The sequence below is a fragment of the Spea bombifrons genome, chromosome 8 (assembly GCF_027358695.1).
Source record: "Spea bombifrons isolate aSpeBom1 chromosome 8, aSpeBom1.2.pri, whole genome shotgun sequence".
NCBI classification, from domain to species: domain Eukaryota; kingdom Metazoa; phylum Chordata; class Amphibia; order Anura; family Pelobatidae; genus Spea; species Spea bombifrons.
The window spans coordinates 43,984,901-44,002,410 of NC_071094.1; the positions used below are offsets into that span (position 1 = coordinate 43,984,901).

General features: G+C 44.9%; 3 protein-coding genes across 3 annotated transcripts in view; all 3 read right to left on the reverse strand.

Moving 5' to 3' along the window:
- The window catches only part of LOC128503210 (class I histocompatibility antigen, F10 alpha chain-like), a 70,471-nt gene that overhangs the window by 25,812 nt on the left and 27,149 nt on the right, over positions 1 to 17,510 (reverse strand). The gene's annotated exons all lie outside the window — the stretch shown is intronic.
- On the reverse strand, positions 3,188 to 8,243 carry LOC128503913 (H-2 class I histocompatibility antigen, Q9 alpha chain-like). Its single transcript, XM_053474109.1, has 6 exons — positions 8,124 to 8,243; positions 7,771 to 8,028; positions 7,148 to 7,426; positions 3,998 to 4,267; positions 3,802 to 3,903; positions 3,188 to 3,228 (listed from the first exon to the last, which is right to left on the reverse strand). Exons 1-6 carry the CDS (start codon positions 8,167 to 8,169, stop codon positions 3,188 to 3,190), a joined length of 996 nt encoding a protein of 331 aa, XP_053330084.1. The 5' UTR covers positions 8,170 to 8,243.
- On the reverse strand, positions 11,233 to 15,165 carry LOC128503914 (class I histocompatibility antigen, F10 alpha chain-like). The gene is made up of 6 exons (XM_053474110.1): positions 15,093 to 15,165; positions 14,734 to 14,991; positions 13,734 to 14,012; positions 12,222 to 12,491; positions 11,567 to 11,674; positions 11,233 to 11,270 (listed from the first exon to the last, which is right to left on the reverse strand). Exons 1-6 carry the CDS (start codon positions 15,163 to 15,165, stop codon positions 11,233 to 11,235), a joined length of 1,026 nt encoding a protein of 341 aa, XP_053330085.1.

A 17,510-nucleotide genomic window follows, 5' to 3' on the forward strand; every position in this document is an offset into this window, starting at 1 on the left:
GACATCACAAGTAGTATGTAACATAACAAATCGACTTACAGAGACAACAGGTGAGGAGGGCCCTGCTCAGAGATCAGGGGAGGATAGATAGATCTGGGTGTCATCACCATACAGGTGGTATTGAAAGCCAAAGGATGAGATCAGTTTGCCCAACGAGGAAGTGTAAAGACAGAACAGAAGGGGTCCTAGAAAAGAGCCTTGAGTACCCCAACTGAGAGAGGGGAGGAGAAGTGTTACTGGAAACAGAGATGCTGAATGTGTGCAACAGTTCTTGTAATTCCGTTGAGATCTTGCGCGGGGATTGCATTTGTGGATTGTAGGTTACCACTAATGGTACTCAATCTCTTTTTTGTGGCTGCTGGTATCTCAGGTTTTCTCTGGGAATATTGATGGCTTTCTGTATTTGGGAGTCTGTGATTTTTATACTGTACCCATGGTTGATGAATTCCTTCCTGAGATTGTGGAGGTGTTTATCCCAGTCCATAGGATCTGAACAGATGCGGTTATATCTAATGGCTTGACTGTATATGATTACGTTTTTTATGTGTCTGGGGTGGAAGCTGTTGTGTTTCAGACACAGTCTATCTGTTGGTTTGCGGTAGAGTGAAGTCTGAATGGACTTGTTCTTAATGTAGATGGTAGTGTCTAGGAATTGGATGTTAGTACGGGAGTAGCTCAGTTTCAGGTTTATGTTAGGATGAAAGCAGGGCCGGCCCTACAATGAAGCCGAGTGGGGCAATTGCCCCAGGCGGCACTTTTTAAGGGGCAGCACTTTGCCGCCCCAAGCGGAGGAGAGAGAGGGGCGCCGAGTGGTTTTCGCTTACCCGCTCGGTGCCCCTCTCTCTCCTCTGTGAGCCCTCTAGCTCGGTCTCGGTGGCGGCTTGTAATGCAGAGCGCCAGAAGTGACGTCAATTTCCGGCGCTCAGCATTACAAGCCGGCACTGTGGGAGAGCAGGGAGACTCGCCGCAGGACTGTCTAAAGGTAAGTACAAAGGGGGGTAGATAATAGGGAGGGAGGGTAGATAATGGCGTCAGCGAAGTTTAAAATGCTGCCCCCCGACATCGGCAGGGGGGGGCGGCATTTTAAACTTCGCCCCAGGCGGCATTAAGTCTTGGGCCGGCCCTGGATGAAAGGCATTATAGTCTTCATGAAATCTGAGGATTTCCTCTTCGCTACCAGTCCAGATGATTAGTATATCGTCTATGTAGCGGGGATATACCAGTGGTTTGTTGTAGCAGGTGGAGATGTAGTTCTCCTCCAGTTTGGCCATGAACAGATTGGCATATTGTGGAGCCATTCATGTGCCCATAGCGGTCCCCATTTTCTGGAGATAAAAGTCCTGTCCAAATGTGAAGTAGTTGTGGTTAAGGATAAACTGTATTAGTTGTGTTATGGGTTCCATTCCTAGGTTCTCCTGTTCCAGGTATTTGCGGCAAGCTGCTATACATCTCTTCTTTCACAGTTACATCAGAGGAATCATAAAGAACAAATACTGCCAGTTGCGGGTTGTCTTGTATGCCTGTAGATTCGTCAAGAGATAAGCTGAATGCAAGCAAATTCTTTAAATCATTTCGCAATTTGGCTGCCAGATCAGCACCGATCTGGGAGATTTGCCTTTCTGTAGTGTTGCGTGAAGTCTGTCACTCGAGTTTTGTATGATTTGGATGTAACACCGCAACAACTTTATTCCTAATAAATTCTGAGCGCGTGCAATATTCCACGATATAACAAAACTTCCTTGCTGACATTGTCAACAGCGTCTGCTATTTAGTGATGTTTGGATTTCGGTGAATAATTCGACGATTTAGTTTTTGTGATTAGATTCTTAGTGGTGTTTCAAGTTACTGGCATTCTAAAGAGTAAGTGATTAGACACGCAGATTAATCCACTTTAACAGTGAATTCCTCCCACTCTGACTTAAACTTTCTCTTCGTCTTTATACCTTTGTTTCTTATTACAATCTGATGATGCCATCTTCCTTCACATAATCAGCAGAGGCACTTCTATAAAAAAAAATAAAAAATACATGAAACAATAATCCCCAATATGCGCAACACAACCAAACTGTACATTTGCATCCAACGACTTGCCATTTTCCCCCAGACGTATATATGATCCCGCTGACCTGCTCCTCCTGCACGCGGATTTCTTTAAAAAGACAGGTCGCAAAGCTTTTATAGTAACCCCCTTCTAGGTGGCGGGCAAGTCAACTTTAAATGCAGTCACATATAAAATCGAGTTCACACGGGTCTCTCATTTGTAACGAAATCTTTATTATAGAAGAAATTAATCAAGATCTGTTTTATACATACATCATTTTATTAATTTAAAAATGTACAATTTTAAAAACCAAATCCTGCCATTTATTTATGAGTCTTCTATGAGGGACCATGTCAAATGCCTTACTGAAATCTAGTTATGTTATATATACCTCTCCTCCTTGGTCTGTTATGTTGCCCAGGTAAAACATAAATAAATAAATATATATAAAAAAATATATGTTAATTGAATGAGAATTTTTTTTCACATAAACCCAAACTTTGTCTCATCATGCAAGCCATTTACATTCAAATATTGAATAACCCTTTCCTGATTTCTATTAATTTCCCTCTGCTATTGTACGACTTACTGGTCTGTGGTTGCCAGAGCCTCCCCTGCTACCTTTTCTTGGGAAGCGATACTACAATGGCCAATTTCCAATATTCTGGATCTACTCCTTCCGATAGCAATTACTTAAATAATTCTGTTCATTTCTTTAATTTTGCAGAATGTCTTCATGTGTAAACATACACCTCCCTTCTTCTTCCTCTGTAAAGACTGATGCAAAATAGTTTGTCAGCTAAAAGTTTATCCTTATTTACACATCTCTCATCAAAAGGATTTTGTTAGAGCCCAAGATCCCCATATTTTACCCTTAATTACAGATAACGAGGCTCATACGGCAACAAACTTTCTATCATTCGGAATTTGTAAAACACTGAAAATGAGCCAAAAATATTACTGAGCATCTTATTTTAGCAAAGCAGTGAATCACCCACTAAAACTTATTGTATCTAAGAATATGTGCAAGTTTATATGATTAGATTATATGACATCAGGCAATTCCAATAAAAGCTATTGATTTCTGTGTGTTGTAAGAAGTGGACGCAGGGGCCGGCGCCAGATGGGGGGATTTTCTCCCGTCTTCTACAGGGAATTCCCGGTACGGATCCCTTCTGTTTGCGAAGCTGCAAAGACATTGAGAATACATTAAGGCAACACATTAATCTTACTTCACTTATTCATTTCCTTAATAATTAAAATATTAGTCAAACTGAAAGAAAAGTGAAAAATAATCGGAGGCTGCAGTTTAATTATTTGGATGTTTGAAAAATGCTTTATAATAAAATGCATAAAACTAGAATTAAGTAGCGTTTGTAGAAAATAATTAAAGACATGAATTGATCCGAACATGAGAAATACAGAAATCAAAGCAAAACACTGAAAAAAATGGATAATAGAAAGACCCCAATGGAGTAAGCAGAGCGACATCATCAGTAACAACGTTTCCAATCTGATTTGTAACAAGAAAGAGAATGGAGAACAAAAGAATAAACAGATTTTAAAATAATTAATACTGGGGATACGTGGAAGGGATTCCGGTGCAAAGCATAGCAACCAGAGGAATAGCCAATCAGAAGTGTTATTTTATTGGTTGCTATGGTGATAAGGTGACACTCCCTGTCATATACAATCAGAATTATTAGTGATGTCGTGTGAAGAAGCCTCTATAGAGTATTCAGAAGCAGTAATTTGCGAACCTCTCTTCTTCCATAATATAAACCCAACAGCAGCGACAGCGATCCCTGCAACGACTCCAATGACGATGTACACGGTGCTGCTGCTTCCGCCCTTCCTCGGATCTGAGTGACACAAAACAGGAGATATCAGTCGGGGGGCAATCTGAGAATGTGATGTAAGTGTTGGGGTAATTACCCCTCTCCTTGCGACACTCACCCCACATCACAATGAGTGGCTCTGCCAGGCTGCCGTGGTCCACGTGGCAGGAGTAACTGTCCCCCTCTTTTGGAGTCACTTCCACGGTGACCCTGATCTGGTAAGTGCCGTCGGTATTGGGGAGAACCTGTTTGGCCTCATCCGAGGGAATATCTATCTCGTTCCTCTTCCAATTCACGTCCACCTCGCGGGGGTAAAACCCGTACACCTGGCAGTGAAGCTTTGTGGCCCCCTCTGAAGTCTGGGCCGAAACCTTCACCTCCGGGGCAACTGAGATCACAGAAAGGGTAAAATAATGGTTAACAGGGCTGCAGTTTAGAACAGTTGCCCCATCCGGATGTGTGGCCCCTGCTAGTGCTTTATGCCCCTGCATCACCCCATGCGCGGTCAACGCTGCCACTTCGGTTCCTCTACTAGAACATACATGATGTATTAATGGTCCAATAAGAGGAAGCATTTTATTGGTTGCTATGGTAATAAGATCACTTTGATTCCTGCGTGTGAGCCGATCCGGCCCGGGCACCGCACGGCAGCACTTTACAGGCCCCGCTCTGGCACACAGGGAGTGAATGCGGGACGAGGAGAAAAATGGCTGCCGGAGCCGATCCTGTAGAGTTTTATGTAAAGTTCTGGAAGGATCCGGAACATTCTGGAGAGAATTCAAAAGAGGCGCCTACAACGGGGAAAGATCTGCAGGATATAAATTGTGAAAACTACCTAAAGATTTGAATACGTACAATCCGCAGGAGACAGAGATTAAGAGAGAAGGGAACAGCCTCCCAGCAGAAGAGGTAGAGGTTAAACCCTTGGCAGCCAATGAGATAACAGGTACGTCATGAAAAGTTTGCTCCTGCAGGACTTATAACGTACCTGGTGTGTTATTGGTTAAAAATGCCCTGGGGGGGGCACCGCTGTTGCTGACTGCTCCATGACCAGAAGATTCCCCGCCCTTCTGTGCATGTGATCACTTCTACAGCCAATCACATGCATGAACATGGTCAGATGACAAAAGCAACGCATGGAAACAGCTGTTCTCCTCACTTTGAACGCGAGCCGGAGAGACGGAAACTGCGAGAAAACGGAGATTCCCAGAATTCCCGGCTTTAATAAAATATAGATTTTTTCAATTATATCACTTTTCTAACTTGACCCTAAGGGGTTATTTTTATAGTAACTTTTTAGTTGATATGGTGTAGTCAGTGGGGAATTTGTTGGACAGGGTTAGGTAGGGGTTAAACAAAAAAAATACAATAAATGAAAATGACAGAAATATCGGGCGGTTTCTAAATCAGGTTAATGAATATATTTTGGTATTTTTTCCCGTTCATAGCAGGGAATTTATATACCTGTAAAACTGCTGATACTTAAGGGTTTAACCCCTTCAGTCCCCTATAGACGTACCGGTACGTCCAAAACCGCATCCAAGGACACATCCCTGCCGATGCACAGGAGATCAGGCTGTTGTCTGACAGCCTGGACTCCCCCCTGACAGCAGAAGCCGGCATCGCTCCTTGATATCCTGTAACAGCTTCCGGCACGAAAACCGGAAAACTGTTACATTTTAAAATGCCCGATCGGGTAATCGGGCATTCCCTTCCAGGTTGTGTCACTGCTGACGTCACCTGGAAGGTCATCGGAGGAGAGGATATCCCCTGCAGGGGATATCCTGTCCTCCAATGAGGCACAGTCCCCACAGACTTGCATAGAGATCACATTGTGATCAGTGCAGGGGGATCGCAGGGAGGAGAATGAGAAACCATGTCTCTCACCCCCCCTCCCATGCTGAAACACAAAACGGAGGAAAAAAAATGATTAGTGATTTAGAAAAAAAATAAATAAAAAATCACTAAAATAATACAATAAATAATAATAAAATTTAAAAAAAACAATAAAGTGAGCTAAGTGATGTCATTGTGATATCACTGGCATTAATAACATGTTCAAGAGTTACCTAAGAGGACCTTTTTACCAAAAAATAAAATAATAATAAAAAAAAAAAAAATATATATATATATATATATATATATAAAAGATAATTAAAAAAAAGAAAAAAAAACTCACATCCCATTTCCCTGACACAACTTCTACCCAGTATAACGCTCCTGCCCCCGTTCACAACCCCCAAACCCAATAAGCCATAAGCATAAAAATTCTACGAATACCTTATAGTATGTTCCCTATAAGTGCTGGGGAAGTATGGAAAATCTATATAAATTAGGTATTTCTGAAATGAGGACACTTGAATTGATAAACTTGATCACTTCACCTTATTTTGTGAGGATTCAGAGGCAAAATTTATTTAAAAAACTTCTTTTTTTTCTAATTTTCGCTAGTTTTTACTAAATTTCTCATTCTAAATTTTCAGCTAATCATCTAACTATGGTATCAAAAGAAAGCTCTATCTCTCCTTTAAAAAACAATATATAGTTTCCATGGATACACTATTCACAGGAAAAGAGAATAATCGCTGAACCGACATACCGCAAAAATGGCAAAAAAAATTGAGGTACCAAAAACCCCTGAGACTGAAGGGGTTAACACAGTCAGTACCTCCCAATTTCTACCCTGGGCGAATCGGAACGCTGGGAGTGTCAGCGCATGCGCAGTATATATTCTCCGCTGTCCTGTGAGATCTACGTCTGTCCAGAAAAGCAGGTAGACGGAGGTAGAGCTGAGCGGGATAGAGGATAGTTGCCAACAGCCCCGAATTTACACGGACGGTTCTGTTTATTGGGCCCTGTCCCATCACATGCGGGTCTGTGGACTGTGCATTGGCAGCATTGTATTTACACTGTGTGTATGTGAGAGATATACACAGCCAGAACGCTGGCCTATGGGGTCCAGCCACAAGGTACCGGTACCACGCCTACTTTATATTCCACCCAAAAGTTGCCAAAATCAGGACAGTTTCATATAAAGCAGGACTGTTCCATATAAAGCAGGACTGCTGGGAGTCATGCAGAAGATAAACAGTTAAGAGTAAATTCACGAGGCTGGTGGGACCGGGTATGGAGAATGAAATTATAAACCAGATGAAGCCCCCAGGAGCCTTTACCCCCCAGCTCCACCATCTGTGATCCAGCTCCTCCCTCTCCCACCGCTCCGGCTCCTCCCTCTCCCACCGCTCCGGCTCCTCCCTCCCGCTCTCACTTCTCCGCTCCAGCTCCTCCCGTCCGTTCTCGATGTGTTTCTTCAGCTCTTCTATACACTCGATCTCCAGGTAATTCTTATATCTCTCTCCCACTCGCACCTCCGGACTGTTCCATCTCTGTGCGGTGAGCTGTGCCTCGGCAACGACCGGAACATAAACCCAGCGCTCGGTGTCCAGGGCGACGAAATCACCCCCGTCGTATCCCTCCTGATGATACCCCTTGGTGCTGCCGTCATCCCTCAGCTCACAGCCGTACATCACCTGGACAGAATGAACACCTGCAAAGAGCGGCACTCATTACAGCTGGCCCCAGTATACGGACCCTTGTTGTACTGGGAGTAGAGACGGTTACTGGGGGGACTGAGGAGCCTGTTTTGCCGGTTATTATATAATGTTTCCGGTAATAAGTAATGTCATCCGTATGATGTCATAAAGATGGTTTCTCGGGGCTATTATTCATTATAATGTATTGGGCTCCATCTCTATCAGCCCTTCATACAGCAGCCAATCAGAGCATCGGACAATAAAGGGTTAAAGTTCATTCCTTCCCCTCCGGTTTATAAACCCCTCGGATGGGAATGCTGGGAGTTACTGTCGTAGTGAATACAGTGCTGGGTCTCACCTCCGGTGTGGTTGAAGCGGCTCATTCCTGTCCTCACATTGTGTTTAGTTACAGCCTCGTGGCCTTTGCCTTTCTGTGTCTGTCTCTCCCAGTATTCCGGTCCCGCTTTCTCCATCCACCAAGCGACAGGGACAGTCCGGCCGCGGTCACTGTTATAATCCGATATCTGGATCCCGTCCACATAACCGACCATAATATACTCCGGCAGCCCGTGTCCCGGAGCCGAGACCGCGGTGTAATAATACTGGAGAGAGTGACCTGAGACAGACAGACACGTCAGAGACAGACAGACCCGCAGAGCTCACACTCTATACACATTCTGTATGCCGGAGAACCCTCCCCATTATACTCACCACAATACACCCCGGACACCCCCACAATGAGCAGCAGGGGCCACATCTTTACCCCCCCTGTATGCTGAGATATCGGGGCCCCGGAGCGGGAATAACACAGACTGATCCCGAACTAACAGCCCGAATCAACCGGAAACCCCCCCCCCCCCCGTGAGTCAGGAGCTCTACGCTGATTGGATGCAGCAGGAACTCAGACCAATAGTAAATTAAATCCTCTGCGCATCAGCAGTTACCGGGCAGAGGGAAGCACTGAAGGTTGAGAGAGCGGAGAAAGTGAAAGTGACGTCATCAGCCATTTCTCCAGGAAACACAAACATTTCACATTATTCCACACTAGTAAAAGTATTGCAGGAGAGGGACTAGGAAAGGTAAGCTAAAGGAATATGGGAGTATGGGAGGCCGTCAGTGTGCTATGTTGTAAGCATCCTTAAAGAAGTGGGTCTTGAGGGATTTTTTTGAAGTAATAAAGGCAGGGGGAGAGACGGATAGACCGGGGGAGGGCATTCCAGAGGATAGGGGCAGCCCTTGAGAAATCTTGTAAGCGGGCATGAGAGCTAGAAATCAGGAGAGGATAGACCGGTTAGGAGTGTATTTAGAGATGAGAGAGGAGATGTAGGGAGGGGAACCGCTGTGAAGGGCTTTGAAAGTAAGAGTGACCAGCACAGGGAGAGCGTGTCCGGCGGGGTGGGTGGTATTTAGGGTTAATTTAGGGGCAATTATGGTTAATGGGGTCTTTAGGGTTAATTTCAGGTGCCGTTATGGTTAATAGGGTTTTTAGGGTTAATTTAGGGGCAGTTATGGTTGATGGGGTGCTAAGGGTTAATTTAATGCTGATGGCTGAGGGTTAATTTAATAAAGTTAACTGAAGGTGCAGTTAGAGGTAAAGGGGGGCAAACTAAGGGAAATCTAAATCCTGGGGGCAGTGAAGATTATTAATGCATTTATTTATAAAAGTATGGTGTCAGTGATATTCTCTGAATGATTCGAACCTCTGTAAGATCCGGATCCCTGTAAGATTCGAATCATTTGAATGATTCGAATCTTTGACCGACTCTCTGACTCTGAGTCATCGTTCCTCTGTGAATGAATGAGCTGTAATCTGATTACGGAGTCTGTGTCTGAGTGCTCAGCAGATGGCACGTGGTTTGGTGTACGTGGTAACATGGTCATGTGAGTTCCGGCGTGACGTGGACCAGTTTTAAGTCATACGGTTGTTGCGTGGGGTTGTGGTTGTAACCTCCGTGGTGTGAAATGGTAGGTGGGCGTTTGGGACGCTAAATGTGGAGGTTACTAAAATTACAGTAAAATTACGTATTACGTTAATAAAGTTTTCGTGTCACAGTGTTTGATTCTAAATAAAGCTGTGGCCTTTAAAATCCATTCAGTTGTCTGTCTTTATTTGATTTATTATTTAAGAAATTAGCAGACCAACAGAGGCATCCGGTGCCGTGATCACGAACAGATCACACACGAGGCATCATCAGTATATTATTTTTATTTAATTGTTTACGTCGAACCTGTAACATCTTATTAGAAAATGACCAGCATACCCCGCGCCGTCCAACTAATGACGAATATTTAATGCACTTTGCATTAAGCTGAACTATAAATAAGAAAAAAGACGCAGCTCTACGGCTTTAGGTCCCAAAGGGTTGCCCTGTGTAGACGATGTTAATAGAAGCCAAAACTGGACAAGGAATAATCAAAGGCAATAAGATCGCCGAGAAGGCTTCACTGCATGGGCACAGAGATGAAGACGGTGTGTGGTGTGGGCACTGTGACGGGAACGACCCGCAGCCCCACTGGGTTCACCCGCCAGACGTTGCTTCCTTCTGCCCGTAGCCACCAGGAATACAGAACTCCGATCATCAGGTTAAAATAGCTTCGAAGCCTGCGGGAAACACCTGCTGGATATCAGATCCAGGTGCAAATAATGGCCATGGAGGTCTCTGTCCTGGAAGTCTTAAACCAACGGAGAGTAAAAGACCACACAAACCCCCACCCAAAATGCAGGCGCCCCAAATCTGTGTCCGAGCTCTGCTGTCTTTAGAGGCTCTGGTAATTGGGGACACATGGCACTGCGCACCAGGGGGAAGAAGTGGTCCCAAGGTATCCCCTGTACCCACCTTCCCAAAAACAGAACCCCTTCCAAGGCTAGGGTCTGTAGGAAGGAGGCTGGCCCCCCAGGCCCCTCCAGGAGCCCAGGGCATGGAGGCGTCCGTGACGGTGAGCTTAGAAGTACTGAGACCACCAATACTCTACTGCTACTCAAGATTCAGCAGTTTCACTCAACGCAAACAAAATCTAAAGGAAAGATCTAATACAGAGTCAGAGAACAGGCCAAAAGCTTGGGGCAGGACTCACATGGTTGACCTCCCTCTTTTGGGAAGCCCCCCGCCCCGAATGTCATTCCAAATAAGAAAAGACCTCAGAATTTAATCCGAAACATTTTCCCGATAATCTTCTTCCAGAAACAAAGCCAAAGGAGTGTGAACAAAAACTCAATGTTTATACATGTACTGCAACATTTATACACGTATGTTACAGGAGGGGGGGGGACATGACACAGGGAACAGGACTAACGTACAAAGTTATAGAAGCGAACGCATTTCAGTTAAAGTACATAAAGAAAACTGAGTAAGTTTTAGCTCCAGAGAAGATGGAGTCTTCAGTCAATGGTTTGACTAAAAAAATATTGAGTCACGTGACCTTTCGGCGCCCCAGAGATCTCTTCTTCTGGAATGAGACATCTAAGGTAGACACAAAGGAGTCAGAGAAGTGATAAAGAATTACATTTTAATTTCCGTAAACTGCTTGTTGTAGCCCTGAACTAAAATATAAAATTTAATCCTTAGATGTCAGCGCCCGGCTTCCATTAACATTTCAGTTTATCTTTTTCTTTCCCTATAGAGCCGGGTCAAACGTCCAGCACAAGCCTGGCTGGCTTCTGCACCTCTCTTCTGGAGTTGGAATGACCAAAATTTTAAAGTATTGTGTGGTTTTGGAGAGAAGAATGTATTTTTATTTATAATACAGAGGGTGGTTCTGTCAGCCATTCTATACGTGTAAAGAAAATATATCAGCACAGCGGGGGAGGGGGGCAAGCAGATTACTTACTGCTAACAGAGTCGTAATCAGGTTTCTTGCCTGAAAATAGGAAAAACAAAAGTATAAAGTATCGTGCAAACAACGCAGGTAATGGATATTGGCACAATGTATATGCAATTCCGGAGCAGGGTTTGAAAAGTGGCGTTAACCAGTTGAATAGCCAATCAGCAGAGACATCTCGTTGAATAATATAAAGGGTTAAGGATGGGCATTTACGGTACCTGCATGCGAAGAGGTGAAAGTGACAGTGAAAGTGAACATATTCTTATAACCTTGACTGTCTGACCTGTCAGGGATGGGGTTGGGGAATCCAGATCTGACAGAACGTCTCTTACCTGAATACCTTTTCCATATTATAAATCCAACAACTGCAGCCGCGCCAATCAGTGCGATCGCCCCAACGGTGATGGACACGGCGGAGCCGCTCCTGCCCGTCCTTGGATCTGAGTGACATGGAGACAGAAGAACCTCAGCGGGTCACTGATCTAAGCGATCGATTCATTTCTACCGTGAACGCGAAAAGCCTGGAGAAAATCCCGAGCTTCAGGGGGCTTCTCTCCCTTCCTCCTACTAAACTCCTTGGTTTATCGATGGTCGAGAAAGCTCTTCTTCTCCCGCAGCCCAGATCGGCTCGGTCCAAGTGAGAAGATTCCTGGTGAATCCTCACAAAACGGAGAGTTAAATAGTAAAAAATATATTTAAAAAAAAAAGCAAAATTGATGAACATCGCAGCCACAGCGGAAGTCTAAATATTACATTTGTAAAGCACGGTAATTGTGTGAAGATCGGGACCATCGGAAAGCATTTCAGTTTAAAGAGCTAAACATTCCCGTCCGGTTTCATCTGTAATCTACGGGGAAAATTCCATTCCGGTCAATGTTTTTTTTCGGAAAATGTTATGAATTACGCTAGGAAGGGGTGGTTAATGACACCGGATTAAGGAATTTTAACTCCTTTTCTGTAATCATCTCTCTTTTTTGTAGCACTCACCCCACATCACAATGAGTGGCTCTGCCAGGCTGCCGTGGTCCACGTGGCAGGAGTAACTGTCACCCTCCTCGGGTGTCACTTCCACGGTGACCCTGATCTGGTAAGTGCCGTCGGTATTGGGGAGAACCTGTTTGGCCTCACGAGAGGGAACATCTGACCCATTTTTCTTCCAATTCACGCCTACGTCTCGGGGGTAAAAGCCGTACACCTGGCACTGAAGCTTTGTGGTCCCATTTGAAGTTTGGTCTAAAATCTTGATCTGTGGGGGAACTGAGATCGCAGAAAAAAAGAGACAATCGCGATCAGCTGGGTGAGGTTTGATTCGTGTAGGAGAGAGGTTCAAAATTAGACTGCAATAATCCTGGTGGGAAATCACAAGGAAAGAACGAGTACTTTTGTAGTGTGAGGAAATGAATAATTAGAGATGTGGAAAGATTTGGTGAGTAAGAGGGTGTGAGATGTGAAAGAGAGAGGGAAACGTAACAACAAGGCATGGAATTTGGGCTGTTGGGGAGATTGAGGGATTTTCCAGAGCGGCTGAAATATCAGGAACAGGGAAAACAAAAAAATTTGGGAAGGGAGGAAGCTCCGTCTCTTGGCACAATGAGCTTTAGTGAGTGGAGGCCACCAACCGTTCGTGGGGTTAGGGTTAAAGGAGTCATCGGCACATAAGTGATACTGGAAACAAAAATAAGGGAAACTGAGGCCAAAAAGCGATTCCTGGAGATACCCCAGTCAGTGTTATATTTAGGCTGGTCGGTCCGCCAAGCTTTCCGCGATCGTATCTTGGTGAGAGCGTTCGCAATACAATGTCATGGACAGAAACCGGTTTGGAAAATGGTCCATTAGAAAGCGGGTGGAAGGAAAGTAGAGGACAGACGGGAAGGGAGGCAGGATGGTGGTGAGGAGGGGATGTAGTGAAGTGATGAGGGTGTATCTGAGGAATACACCAGTGGTACGGGAGCGCTAAAAAAGGTGAGTAAGAGTAGATGCGAGGACACAAGAAATAGAAGGTAGGAGACGCAAGAGAAAGGGGGGAAACGGCGAGGCAGGAGGGCAAGACGAAATCAGAACCCTTGTTGGGTGCAAAGGTTGTGAAGAACTGAACGGTACATTTTGTTGGTTGCTATGGTGATACGTCCATATTGAACCAGGATGCCCTTTTATATGTTAACCTGACAACTTTTACATTTTGCTGACCTACAGATATAAAATGATCCGGCAGGAATGAACTACCTGGTTAAATAACCCATTCCCTCCTGTGAGTCCGTCCCAAATACCATGGGGCTCTCTACATGTACTGGACCAGAACATGTGAAACGCACGCATGTCCTGGAACAAATGACCGATGTAGCTCTCCGGTGCTTTCTGAATACTCTACTCATTTCACTGATGGCATCACACTTCACGGCCGCCTGTCCTTATACAATTAGCAGGATATTTACAAAAAAGAAGATTATTCCTAAAAAGTAGAATAGAAAGCTTTGCGGAGCTGTTGTCACCCGCTCTCACCTCTCCGCTCCAGCTCCTCTCGCCCGTTCTTGATGTGTTTCTTCAGCATTTCAATACACGTCACACTCAGGTAATACTTTACTCCTTTACCCGCTTGCACCTCGGGGCTGTTCAGTCTCTGTGCAGCCGTCTGAGCCTCGGCTATGATCGGTATATAAACCCCTTGACTGGTGTTCAAGACAACGAAATCTCTCCCATCGTAACCGTGCTGGTCATATCCCGTGGTGCTGCCATCATCGCTGAGCTCACAGCCATACCTCACCTGGAAAAAATGGACACCTGCAGGGGCATATAGGCCGAGTGTGAGTAACATGGTGAGCGTGAGTTACAGTCTGTGTAATTTGCCAGCGCTTAATAAATAAAAGGTAATAATAATAATCTTCTAAATGACTGTGGAGTAGGCACCACTATTGTATATGTGAGGGTCCCAGCGGAGTTACTCAAGCAGGTTCAGTGTTTGTGATTGAGCCGCTTTTGGTACGGCCCCCTGTAAAGAGATTGAAAAGGGGTCCCCCCCCCAAATTGGTACCTTGCCTAGTGCTTCGAGGTGCCTAATCTTGGTCTGTAGTTACACATCCTTTATGAAGACACACACCTGTGTGTAGAAACACAACTTCCCAACTATATATTACACACACAGTTCACATATACACAGGGACGCATGCACACAAAAAGCACACCACCCTCATTATACACACAAAAATAGCAGTGACTGCATATAATATCAGTGCTGCCTGTTGTGTATCTACAGAGCAGTGTGTCGTTTGTGTCAGAGTGTATATATAGCGTATTACGTAGTGTATAGCCTATGAGTAACTACTGAGCTTTTTATGCGAGTATATTATGTAGCATTCTACTGGATTGTTCGTTTGTAAAGTAATTTGGGTGAATGAGTGATTTTTATGATTCGTAAAATAAAATAATCTGAGTTTCATACATTATACCAACATGTAGAACACATTCTTTGGATGTATTGTATATACACAGTGCAGGGTCTCACCTTCGGTTTGGTTGAAGCGGCTCATTAATGTCCTTGCGCTGAATTTTAAATCAGCCTCCAGCCGTCTGCCTTTCTGTGTCTGTCCCTCCCAGTATTCCGGTCCCGCTTTCTCCATCCACCGAGCGACAGGGACAGCCCGGCCGCGATCGCTGTTATAATTCTCTATCTGGATCCCGTCCACATACCCGACCATAGAGAACTCCGGCATCCCGTGTCCCGGAGACGAGACGGCAGTGAGATAATGCCGGAGAGAGTGACCTGAGACACAAAGACATATTAGGGACAGACTCTGACTTTCAGAGCTTACACTACATGCACATTCTATATGCCAGGAACCTTCTGCATCCCAAAATACTCACCAGAATAAACCCCAGACACCCAAACAATTAAGAACATGAGGGGCCACATCTTAAACCCCGTGTATGGGGACATATTGGCAACACGGAGCAGGACTAACACAGACTGGCTGCAGACTCACAGACTGACTCACCTGGGTACATCCTGTAAGTCAGGAGCTCTGCCCTGAGTGCAGGTGAAACCTCGGACCAATAGGAAAACTTATTAACATGGAGCATCAGCAGTTACCAGGCGGAGGGAGGAGCAGAGGCTCCCCTGATATGTTGTTTGTGAAGTTTGGTGCCCGTGCAACAACGGCAACTTTCACAATTGCTTGAAACTTTGGCAAACATCAGGGCCCTATGAATAATCATCTACTATAATGTGTGTCATGGAGTCTGTCAGGGTATAAGGCCCCCTGTGTGTCATGGAGTCTGTCAGGGTATAAGGCCCCCTGAGTGTCATGGAGTCTGTCAGGGTATAAGGCCCCCTGTGTGTCATGGAGTCTGTCAGGGTATAAGGCCCCCTGAGTGTCATGGAGTCTGTCAGGGTATAAGGCCCCCTGTGTGTCATGGAGTCTGTCAGGGTATAAGGCCCCCTGTGTGTCATGGAGTCTGTCAGGGTATAAGGCCCCCTGTGTGTCATGGAGTCTGTCAGGGTATAAGGCCCCCTGTGTGTCATGGAGTCTGTCAGGGTATAAGCCCCCTGTGTGTCATGGAGTCTGTCAGGGTATAAGGCCCCCCGTGTGTCATGGAGTCTGTCAGGGTATAAGGCCCTCTGTGTGTCATGGAGTCTGTCAGGGTATAGGGCCCCCTGTGTGTCATGGAGTCTGTCAGGGTATAAGGCCCCTGTGTGTCATGGAGTCTGTCAGGGTATAAGGCCCCCTGTGTGTCATGGAGTCTGTCAGGGTATAAGCCCCCTGTGTGTCATGGAGTCTGTCAGGGTATAAGGCCCCCCGTGTGTCATGGAGTCTGTCAGGGTATAAGGCCCTCTGTGTGTCATGGAGTCTGTCAGGGTATAGGGCCCCCTGTGTGTCATGGAGTCTGTCAGGGTATAAGGCCCCTGTGTGTCATGGAGTCTGTCAGGGTATAAGGCCCCCTGTGTGTCATGGAGTCTGTCAGGGTATAAGGCCCCCTGTGTGTCATGGAGTCTGTCAGGGTATAAGGCACCCCGTGTGTCATGGAGTCTGTCAGGGTATAAGGCCCCTGTGTGTCATGGAGTCTGTCAGGGTATAAGGCACCCCGTGTGTCATGGAGTCTGTCAGGGTATAAGGCCCCCTGTGTGTCATGGAGTCTGTCAGGGTATAAGGCCCCCTGTGTGTCATGGAGTCTGTCAGGGTACGAGGGGTTAGGTTTAGGAGTTTTTCTCTCTGCCCACTGGTGCCTGAGATATAAATCAGACTCTGATCCTCACAACTCATGTTTTAGAAAAAAATGTTCCTAAAAACATAAGGATTTATTTACTAAAAAGTGACTTTTTTTGAAAAGGAAATAAAATCTACATCAAATAGAAACATTTCTCTAATGTAGTTTTTTAGTGCCTCCCGCTTTACCTCATCAACAAGAACCAAAACGACTTGTAATGGCAGCGGCTGCACGTGGCGGCGAATGGGTTAATCATGACGATTTTTTTTGCACTTTTCTTCAGTATTTTCGGAGATAAAAAGCTAAAAAGCAACAGTTCATTTCCAGGTTTAACCTCTTAAGGACCAGAGCGCTTTGCATCTTTTTACTTGCCTCATACTCATTCAGCGATCCCACACAAATTATATATATACTTGGCTTTTATTTTTAAACCATATATTCATAAATATCAGGCATAGAATCACTCCATATTGTAAGATATTATAGAGGGGGTTGTATGTGAGATATATGCAGGGTAAATATATTGGTCCGATGGGGGAATTCTTCTTTTCAACCCCGTATAGAATGTTGAAAAATACCAGTCGCTAACTACTGGAAGTTTCTACCTCTTTCTAATTACCAACTAAATGGTCAAAGATTAGTTACTGTTTTGAATCTTTCATTAAAGATAAAGCGCTTTATAAATTGCATGACGTTATGATTCATTTATTATATATTTATGGAATGCTAATCGATTACAGTGACAAAAGCATGCGGAAATATAACTAATAGACAACAAGAAATGGTATATTACATTTGTCAGAATTTGGTTTAACAAAAAAAAAAAAAAAAAAAGGTCTGCTGAGTCTTAAATGCCCGGGCCTGTTTTTTGTCCAGGTCCGGGCCTGCTCTGGGGTGGTGCAAACTTTGCCCAAAACTCCGTCCTCAATTTATTTGTTGCCTCTTTGGACAAAGGGCACCTGGCCTTGTTTTGAAGATATTGCGCTCTATGATCATACGGGGCGCACTCTGCTGACCTAGGATGATAGAAATCATTGGGTTCAAAGAGAGGATCACCTAATGGATCTAGTATAGACT